Source organism: Callorhinus ursinus, unplaced genomic scaffold, assembly GCF_003265705.2.
Source record: "Callorhinus ursinus isolate GAN/ISIS: 27379988/994484 unplaced genomic scaffold, GSC_fseal_2.0 scaffold85, whole genome shotgun sequence".
NCBI classification, from domain to species: Eukaryota; Metazoa; Chordata; class Mammalia; order Carnivora; family Otariidae; genus Callorhinus; species Callorhinus ursinus.
Window position 1 is genome coordinate 760,914 of NW_027397147.1, and position 10,947 is coordinate 771,860.

Sequence of the window (10,947 nt, forward strand, 5' to 3'; positions counted from 1 at the left end):
TCATCAATAGCTACACTGACCCATGTGAGGTAGTATCTCACTGTGGTTTTGATTTGTATTTCCTGGTGGACTATATTTTCTCAGTGAAATTAAGCTAAAAGGTATGAGGTTTGTGTGGATTATTAATAGAATAGAGTTCTTGAGTTGAATGGTCAAGGTGTTTGATTTTGTGCCACAGACCATTCAAATTTTGTGCATGTGTGAGAGCATTTGAACATTTGAATATTGAATAGATAATGAAGAATTATTGAAACTCTTATTGAAAGCAAAGTCAGGAGAATGTGGTCTGTTTATACTTGTCACTTTCCTTATCTTTCCGACATCTGGCATCTCCAGAGCCATCCTTCTGTCAGAAGGTCCAGTGAGATACTGCTGTGAAAGTTAAAGCAAACCCATTTGTTATAAATGAGAGGTAGGGCATATAACACCCAGTGCTCATCACAACACCTGCCCTCCTTAATACCCATTTCATTGGTGTGCTCCCTCTTTGGCTCTGTGAATGAATCATTGAACACTACATCAAAAACTGATGAAGTACTATACAGTGGCTAACTGAACATAATAAACAAAAAAGTATTAAAAATAAAAATAAATGAGATGTAGGGCTTGGAGGCCAGTTTCACTGGCTCCCATGCCATTAGAAAACTTAGGATCATTGTCCATGGTGCTCTAGGGTTGGAAGGTTGTAACTTTTGGTTCTGAGGAAGAGCAACGAGTGTACACAAACTAGAACAGATAAAGGAGATTAGAGGCTGGAAGTGGTGGGGAGAGAACTTCATGAATACAGAAAGCTCCAGGGTAGAAAGAACAACATGACACTCCTTCTCTGCCGCCCTGTGCAGTATTGTAGACAAGGTGCTCAGTGCTGTTCTCTTCTCACAACTTACCAGACAGCCACTTAGCACAGTAAGGGCAAACCACTAACTTTGGGAGGGTCACTAATCATTTCTGTCATCACGGGAACTAACTGGGAGAGCTACATTATGCACACAAACCAAAAACCCCAAAACTTTACATTATCTCATCACTTAAGCTGCATCCCACAGGTTTGATATTCATTATCACTAATTCATAAATATTTCCTAATTTCTAAAATATTTTTGAACCATGATGTTTACTAGAAATGTATTATTTGATTTCTAAGCATTTTGAAAATGTATTCATAGGTTAATAGCTCTTTGCTCAGAGAACATACTGTGAATGATTTCAGTCATTTTAAATACATTGTCATATGTTATGAACCAGCATGTGGTCAATTTTGGTAAATATTTTATGTGTACTTGTTAAGAATGTGTCTCCTGTTGTTATTGGAGACTTTGTTTATGTCTGTCATAGACTCAGTTTTGTTTAGAGCTACTCATCTCTGTTGTTACTGATATGTTGCCTATTTGTTTTCTTTTCTGTGAAATTTTTATATAGTTTGAAATTTTGCTTCATATAGTTTGCTTTATACCTACAGTTTATATATTCTTCGGTGCATATGTATTTATAATTGTATTTTTCTGATGGATTGACCCCTTTATCACAATGTTGTTTCTCCCTTTTATCCCTAATGATGCTTCTAGCCTTAAAATATGCTCTTTCTAGAAATAGCATAGGTACTTTGGATACTCTTTCCTTGGTAAATGTTTTTTCATCTTTTTGCATTTAGACTTTCTGGGCCTTCATATTTAAAAAAAAATTTTTTTTAAAACAGTGTATAGTTGTGTTAGTTTTTTTCCAGGCTAGCAAGCTGGCCTTATAATTGCAGTATCCAAAGAAATACTGATATGTTTGGGTTTATTCTTTTCTTATTTGAATTGTTTTATTTCCTATTTCTCCTTCTGCTCGCTATTAAATTTATGTTAAATATTCTTTCAGTGACCATTCTAAAAATTAACATGCACATTTAGGTTTTTTTTGTTTTTTTATTTAAAATTTTTAAGGAGGGCACATGATGTGATGAGCACTGGTATTATATTGAACTGATGAATCATTGAACATTATATCAAAAACCAATGATGTACTATACCTTCGCTAATTAAATTTAAATAAAAATAAAAGTAAAATATATATAAAAATTTTTAAAGATTTTATTTTTTTACTTGAGAGAGAGAGAGCAAGTGGGGGAGAAGTGCAGAGGGAGAGGGAGCAGTAGAGTCCCCGCTGAACAGGGAGCCTGACCTAGGGCTCAATCCCAGGACCCTGGGACCATGACCTGAGCTGAAGGCAGATGCTTAAATAACTGAGCCACCCAGGTGCCCCAAACATGCACATTTGATTAATTACTGTCAGCGCAAGTTTTGCTTTTACCACTTCCCTGACAATGCTAAGACCTTACAGCCTTGTCATTCCAGTGATGCCCTCCAACTTCTTGCATTATTGTGATAAGGCATTTTAATTTTACATTATTTATCATCCAAAACCTACTGTTATTTTTGTTACAGTAAATATTCACTTGTACTTATTCACTCATATTCATTTCTGTAGTTTTATCTGGGATCATTTTTCTCTTCCTGAAGAACTTCCTATGATATTTCTTTTAGGAAAGTTTTAACTGCAAAAAAAAAAAAATCTTGTAGACTTTGATTGGAAATAATTTCATTTTTCTTATCCTTTGAAGAATATTTTGTTGGTCCCCCCTCACCCTCCCCCCCACTCTTTAGTGATGCTGTTCCGTTGTCATGGCTTGCTTTTTCATTTTTCAACAAGGAGTCAGCTGTCAGACTTCTTACAATTCCTTGGAAAGTAATATGTCTTTTTTGCATGTTTTCTTTTACTATTCTTTCTTTGAGGTAGGTTTTTAGCATTCTTACAGTATTGTGCTTAGGTTTCTTTGCATTTACCCTGCTTGGTGTATTCAAAGCTTCCCGAATCTGAAGGTTGGTATCTGTTACCAGTTTTGTAAATTTCTTGGTAATTCTCTTGCTTTGCCTCTTACTTTTGCCTCTTGTTCTCTGTCTGCATGTGTATTGTTTCTTTTCACTGTGTCATGGATGTCTCAAACACTGTTCTCTTTATTTTCCTTTTTTTTCCCCCACTGTGTATTTCTTGGTATATTTTCTATTGACTTCTTTTCCAATTTATCAATCATTATCTGCATCTACTCAACTGTTAAACCTATCTAATGAGTTCTTAATTTCAGATTTGTGTTCCTCAGATATAAAATTTGCAGTTAATTATTTTCAAAAATTTAAATTATCTTCTTCATCTGTAAACCTATGCTCTGCACCTTTTTATTTTCTCAGACATAGTCAACATAGTTCTTTTAATGTTCTTATGCGTAACTTCGTATCTGGATCATATTCTATGTATAATTCTCTAGCAGTAAAACCAGGACAGGTAAAGAAAATAGAAAAAAGAGAAAGAGGTTATAACTGGTGTATCATAAAAGAAGATATCCAAGTGGCCTATAAACATATGGAAAAGCATTCAATTGCATTAATTATTGAGAAAATACTTAGCAGAAACAGAATGGTAAATGTGGTCAACAAGATAGCATAGTAGGAAGTCCCAAGTCCTTTCTCCCCCATGAAGGAAAAAAGAAAACAAGCAGAAACTCAACTGGTTTCTAGGAACTCTGGAAAACAGTCATAGGTCTGTGCCCCAAACAAGAAAATGTCACATTCAAAATGATAGGAAATTTCATAGCATATTTATGGGCTCTTGACTGAGCCTGTCCCTAGCATAGCAGTCTCGGTCTGGAGGCTATGGCAGTCCAGTTTCCAGCTCTCCCCTGAAGAGGAAGAGGTAGAACAGACCTTCCTTACTTACAACCTTCTGACTTGTCTAGAGGCTGCAAGAAGACTGCTCTCTTTCTTGTCTAACTTGGATTTTGGGTAGGGAAAAGCAGTACTAGCCACAGCTTGTGAACCTGCAGGAAGATGCCTGGAGGAAGAAATGACAAGTTGAGACATAGACTGTCTAAGGCTTCAACGAGCCCCTAGTGTAAGGCCCTGGGAAATTAAGACATTTCAAAGCAGCTCTGTATGTCAGGAAGGGAATTGAGAAAGCAATACCTAGGCCAAGATAGTGCATATGCTCATAAAGACATGAGAAGACTTTAATCTTGATGGGATAGGAGTCATCCCTAGTCTCAGAACAAACCCCACTAATTAGTGATGAACTGCCCTGACACAGAGTCAGTCTGCAAGGGTTGGAGGAGGTGGCTGATATTTTAAATACCCAAGTTTCTACAACAACAACATCATAAGGCCTGCAAATAAACAGGAAAACATGGTCTATTCAAAGGAAGAAAATTAAATGACAGCAACCATCCCTGAAGAAGTACAAACAGCAGAGCTGCTAGACAAAGACTTTAAAACAACTGTCTTAAATAAGCTGAGGAAGTTAATTAGTGCTAAACCTACTCCACAAGAAATGCTAAGGGATTCCTTCAGGTTGAAATGAAAGAATGCTGGACAGTAACTCAAATAATGTAAAGTCTCCAAAAAAGGAAATACAAAAACCAGTTGTCTTAGTCCACTCTGACTGCTATAACAAAATAGATATGGTGGATTATGTAGCAGAAATTTATTTTCTCACAGTTCCAAAGGCCAGGAAGTCCAAGATCAAGGGGCATTTGCTTTGGTTTTTCCAGTGAGGGCTCTCTTCCAGGGTTTGCAGATGACTCTCTGCTCACTATGTCCATACATGGCAGAGAGAGCGAGCAAGAGCGAGAGCTCAAGAGCGTGCTTTCATCTTTCTTCTAAGGACACTATCCCATCACGGGGCCCCACCCTCATGACCTCATCTTAACCTGATTACCTCCCAAAGGCCACACCTCCAGATACCATCACAGTGGAGATTAGGGCTCAAAAATACTAAGCTTCTGACTTTAAAGATAAAGGAAGTTGCCAGGAGCTGAGTAATGCAAACAACTCTGGAAAGCTTGAAAAGGCAAGAAACTGAATTTCTCCTAGAGCCTCCAGAAGGAATACAATCTTGCAGACTTTTTTTTTTTTTTTATCTTAGTCTAGTGAGAACCATTCCAAAACTATAAGATAAATTTGGGTTGTTTTAGCCACTAATTTGTGAATTTGTTACAGCAGCAATAGGAAACAAATACATAGACTATACATACCTCTCAGAATAGCTAAAATCTAGAAAGCTAAAATACCAAATATGGATAAGAATTTAATGCAGTGGAAGCTGCAGTTACTATTGATGGGAACATAAATTGGTCCAGTTACTTTGGTAAACAATTTGGCATTTTCTTCTAAAACTTTGAAGGTTTGTGAAAAAATATATAATCTCCGATGCATATATATGTGCAGCAGGAGACATATACAAGAAGGTTCTTAAGAACGTTATTCATAATAAGAAACATGGCAAACAGCTGAAATATTTATCAAATATAACAGATGAGTAAAAGTGATACAATAATACACTGGAATACTAAAGAGCAATGAAAATGAACTACCACACTAGACAACAGTGGGGATGGATTTCACAAATACCATGTTAGCAAAAGAAGCCAGGTAGGAAGAAGTAAATACTACATAACTCCATGTATAGTTGAAAAATACAAGTAGTATTTAGGGATGTTTTTGTTAAAACTGTAAAGAAAAGAAGGAAAGTGATTATCGTAAAGGTCAGTGTAGTGTTTACCTTCACAGAGGAGGGAGATATTGTGTCTTGAGTGGCATTAGTATCCTTGGTAATTTCACAGCAGTGTTTGTTTTGTAATAATTCAGTGATCTGCTTATCTATATTTTGTGTATTTTTGAATGTGTTACATTTCAAAATAAAATTTAAAATATTCAACTAAATATCTTATGGATATTTTTGTTTATAGACTAATTTGGGGAATATCTGCATTTTTACAATGTTGAATCTTCCTACCCAAAAATGTACATTTTATAATTAATGAAATCCCTAACCATTTTACCTCTTTCAACAAAAAAATACCTAGGTCACCCCAAATTCTATCTAAGTATATACATGCACTGCATTTCTCTTGAGACTGAAAGTCTGTGATGACAGAAGCAAAGTAGCCATGCCCTTAATACCCAAATATTTTCATCTATGCTATGTTTATTTCTTTGTTGTTTTGTCTACTACCACTGAGAACCTGCTTTCAATCATTAGTAGCTATTCTCAGCTTATCCCTACCAACCACTTCTCAAGGATCTTGCTACATAATCATTTAATAGCTCAAAATAAATAATTCTGGAATATTTGTGGAGAAACCACAGTTTTAACAACTTATAAGATGTCAATTTCTGGAAATTTATTTTCTGTAACAACTCTATAGGTTCTGTGTTCCCTTACTTAGATCCCCTCTAACTTTGAGTTTCCCTGTGTGCTTCTCAATTGAGTGGCTGATGGAGGGAAAGGAGGAGTAGGAAAACATAGAGTCAATAGGCAGAATCTAAAAATGGAGAGCCATGAAAGGTAGGTCCTTAGCATTACAGTTTACAGCGGTCAGAATGTAAATCTTAAAAAAAAAAAAAGGGGGGTTTTCTACTAGGTGATCTCATTTCTGGAAATATCAAGAATTTGGCTTATTTGGGGTTGGAAGAAGGAGAAGAAAAAATATACTTTGGTCTTGTTCAAGGAGAACAAAATGAAACTTTTTCAAGTAGATGTAAACAAGTAGGCAAATAGAGGGGATGTGCTCACTTAAGGGAGAAGTGGAAGAACCTCATAGCCACGCTCACAGACAAAATTATTTGATTAATAAATACTTATGTGGGGGCGCCTGGGTGGCTCAGCGGTTAAGCGTCTGCCTTTGGCTCAGGTCATGATCCCAGGGTCCTGGGATTGAGCCCCGCATCGGGCTCCCTGCTCGGCGGGAAGCCTGCTTCTCCTTCTCCCACTCCCCCTGCTTGTGTTCCTGCTCTCACTATCTCTCTCTCTCTGTCAAATAAATAAATAAAATATTTTTTAAAATAAATAAATACTTATGTGTTCTAACAAAGGAAGATTTTCTAAGTTATTAGACAGAATTCTTAGGCATTGAATAGTTTTCTCCACTTTGAATTGACTTGTGTACTCTGTCTCAGGTGGTGTTCCTATTATCTGGATTGGATGCACTGACCAAGAATTACTGCTTTCTGGACACATTGGTCATCTTCATGCTGTTTGGCTGGTCTGTCATTCCCTTCACATACCTGATAAGTTTCCTTTTTTCTAGTCATACCAGTGCCTACATCAAGCTCGTTATGTTAAACTACTGTGCAGGAGTTTTCAGTATAGTAATGGATATAATAATAACCACAACATCAGGTAAGGACATCACACCATTTCCCCCATAAATAAAGAAATATGGTCTTGGAGATAAGAACAGTACAAAGTTATTTTGTTCTGGATTTCTGGGAAAATTTACCCTACTTTTAAGTTAATAACCTTTTATTAAGTGTCACAAATATTATAGCCATTATGTTGGGTACAATGCAAGACAAATTAAGGCACTTACATTTTCACTAACCCAGTCCTTCAGGCCATTAGCCCAGGCTCTGTACAATATTTATTCTTCCATTTTCCTCCTTGGACTTTGAGATTGTGAAGAGATTGATTGGACTGGCAATCATGGCAAAGAGAAGTTTCTTAGAACATAAATGCTGCCACTCCTTTATTAAATTACTCTGTAAACATTAATTGGGTCTTTTTTGAGTAATTTAAGCCATACCGGGTCTTGCGGAGACTGAGATTGATAGGCTTCCAACCCATGTACTGACCTTAGGCCTTCCCTCCCACAAAAGAATTCCCTGAGTTAGTTGGAAACCTATTTTAATATTCCTTGCACAACTCTTCAATGAGCAATATTAAGCCACATGAAGAAGAACTGATCTCTGAATAACAGACTAAGAAACATGTAGAAGGATTTATACTGTGCTGCTCCTTTACTGAGTTAGTCCCAAAACTAACACAGTCTGTGTTAGTTTTCTATTGCTGTGGTAGCAAATTGCTGCAAACTTAGTAAATTATACAAATGTATTATCCTACGGCTCTGTAGATCAGAAGTCTATCACAGGGCTTATTGCGCTAAAATCAAGCTGGCTGCAAGGCTGCATCCCTCTCGGAGGTCTTTTTATTTTTTTTAATTTTTTTAAATTTTTTTATTGTTATGTTAATCACCATATATTACATCATTAGTTTTTGATGTAGTGTTCCATGGTTCATTGTTTGTGCATAACACCCAGTGCTCCATGCAGAATGTGCCCTCTTTAATACCCATCACCAGGCTAACCCATCCCCCTACCCTCCTCCCCTCTAGAACCCTCAGTTTGTTTTTCAGAGTCCATCATCTCTCATGGTTCATCTTCCCCTCTGACTTAATCCCCTTCATTCTTCCCCTCCTGCTATCTTCTTCTTTTTCTTTTTTCTTAACATACGTTGCATTATTTTTTTCAGAAGTACAGATCTGTGATTCAACAGTCTTGCACAATTCACAGCGCTCACCGTAGCACATACCCTCCCCAATGTCTATCACCCAGCCTCCCCATCCCTCCCACCCCCCACCACACCAGCAACACTCAGTTTGTTTCCTAAGATTAAGAATTACTCATATCAGTGAGGTCATATGACACATGTCTTTCTCTGATTGACTTATTTCACTCAGCATAACACCCTCCAGTTCCATCCATGTCATTGCAAATGGTAAGATCTCATTCCTTTTGATGGCTGCATAATATTCCATTGTGTATATACACCACATCTTCTTTATCCATTCCTCTGTCGATGGACATCTTGGCTCTTCCCACAGTTTGGCTATTGTGGACATTACTGCTATAAAAACATTGAGGTGCACGTACCCCTTCGGATCCCTACATTTGTATCCTTGGGGTAAATACCCAGTAGTGCAATTGCTGGATCGTATGGTAGCTCTAATTTCAACTGTTTGAGGAACCTCCATACTGTTTCCCAGAGTAGTTGCACCAGGTTGCATTCCCACCAACAGTGTAGGAGGGTTCTCCTTTCTCCACATCCCCGCCAACATCTGTTGTTTCCTGACTTGTTAATTCTAGCCATTCTGACGGGTGTGAGGTGGTATCTCATTGAGGTTTTGATTTAGATTTCCCTGATGCCGAGCGATGTTGAGCACTTTTTCATGTGTCTCTTGGCCATTTAGATGTCTTCTTTGGAAAAGTCTGTTCATGTCTTCTGCCCATTTCTTGATTAGATTATTTGTTCTTTGGGTGTTGAGTTTGATAAGTTCTTTATAGATTTTGGATACTAGCCCTTTATCTGATATGTCGTTTGCAAATATTTTCTCCCATTCTGTCGGTTGTCTTTTGGTTTTGTGGACTGTTTCTTTTGCTGTGCAAAAGCTTTTTATCTTGATGAAATCCCAATAGTTCATTTTTGCCCTTGCCTCCCTTGCCTTTGGTGATGTTTCTAGGAAGAAGTTGCTGTGGCTGAGGTGGAAGAGGTTGCTGCCTGTGTTCTCCTTTAGGGTTTTGATGGACTCCTGTCTCACGTTTAGGTCTTTCAACCATTTGGAGTCTATTTTTGTGTGTGGTGTAAGGAAATAGTCCAGTTTCATTCTTCTGCATGTGACTGTGTCCAATTTTCCCAACACCATTTGTGGAAGAGACTGCCTTTTTTCCATTGGACATTCTTTCCTGCTTTGTCAAAGATGAGTTGACCGTACAGTTGAGGGTCCATTTCTGGGCTCTTGATTCTGTTCCATTGATCTATGTGTCTGTTTTTGTGCCGGTACCATACTGTCTTGATGTAGACAGCTTTGTAATAGAGCTGGAAGTCCGGAATTGTGATGCCGCCAGCTTTGCTTTTCTTTTTCAATATTCCTCTGGCTATTCGGGGTCTCTTCTGGTTCCACACAAATTTTAAGATTATTTGTTCCATTTCTTTGAAAAAAGTGGATGGTATTTTGATGGGGATTGCATTGAATGTGTAGATTGCTCTAGGTAGCATTGACATCTTCACAATGTTTGTTCCTCCAATCCAGGGCATGGAACATTTTTCCATTTCTTTGTGTCTTTCTCAATTTCTTTCATGAGTATTTTATAGTTTTCTGAGTACAGATCTTTTGCCTCTTTGGTTAAATTTATTCCTAGGTATCTTATGGTTTTGGGTGCAATTGTAAATGGGATCGACTTCTTGATTTGTCTCTCTTCTGTCTTGTTGTTGGTGTATAGGAATGCGACCGATTTCTGTGCATTGATTTTATATCCTGCTACTTGACTGAATTCCTGTATGAGTTCTAGCAGTTTTGGGGTGGAGTCTTTTGGGTTTTCCACATACAGTATCATATCATCTGCAAAGAGTGAGAGTTTTAGGCTCTCTCTTTGCTTAGAGGACCCCTTTCAATATTTCTTGGAGGGCTGGTTTTGTGTTTGCAAATTCCTTTAGTTTTTGTTTGTCCTGGAAGCTTTTTATCTCTCCTTCAATTTTCAATGAGAGCCTAGCTGGTTATAGTATTCTTGGCTGCATATTTTTCTCATTTAGTGCTCTGAAGATATCATGCCAGTCCTTTCTGGCCTGTCAGGTCTCTGTGGATAGGTCTGTTGCCAATCTAATGTTTCTACCATTGTAGGTTACATATCTCTTCTCCCAAGCTGCGTTCAAGATTTTCTCTTTGTCTCTGAGACTCGTAAGTTTTACTATTAGATGTGGGGGTGTTGACCTATTTTTATTGATTTTGAGAGGGGTTCTCTGTGCCTCCTGGATTTTGATGCCTGTTTCCTTCCCCACATTAGGGACGTTCTCTGCTATTATTTGCTCCAATATACCTTCTGCCCCTCTCTCTCTTTCTTCTTATTCTGGGATCCCAATTATTCTAATGTTGTTTTGTCTTATGGTATCGCTTATCTCTCGAATTCTGCCCTCGTGATCCAGTAGTTGTTTCTCTCTCTTTTTCTCAGCCTCTTTATTTTCCATCATTTGGTCTTCTATATCGCTGATTCTCTCTTCTGCCTCATTTATCCTAGCAGTTAGTGCCCCCATTTTGGATTGCACCTCATCAATAGCCTTTTTGATTTCGATTTGGTTAGATTTTAG

At 37.6% G+C, this 10,947-nt stretch overlaps 1 protein-coding gene across 1 annotated transcript in view; it reads left to right on the forward strand.

Annotated features, from left to right (window-relative positions):
* The window catches only part of LOC112811382 (phospholipid-transporting ATPase ABCA3-like), a 162,571-nt gene that overhangs the window by 128,750 nt on the left and 22,874 nt on the right, over window positions 1-10,947 (forward strand). The window contains exon 22 of the mRNA XM_025855445.2: window positions 6,987-7,209. Coding sequence (XP_025711230.2) covers window positions 6,987-7,209 — 223 coding nt within the window. The remainder of the gene's footprint in view (window positions 1-6,986; window positions 7,210-10,947) is intronic.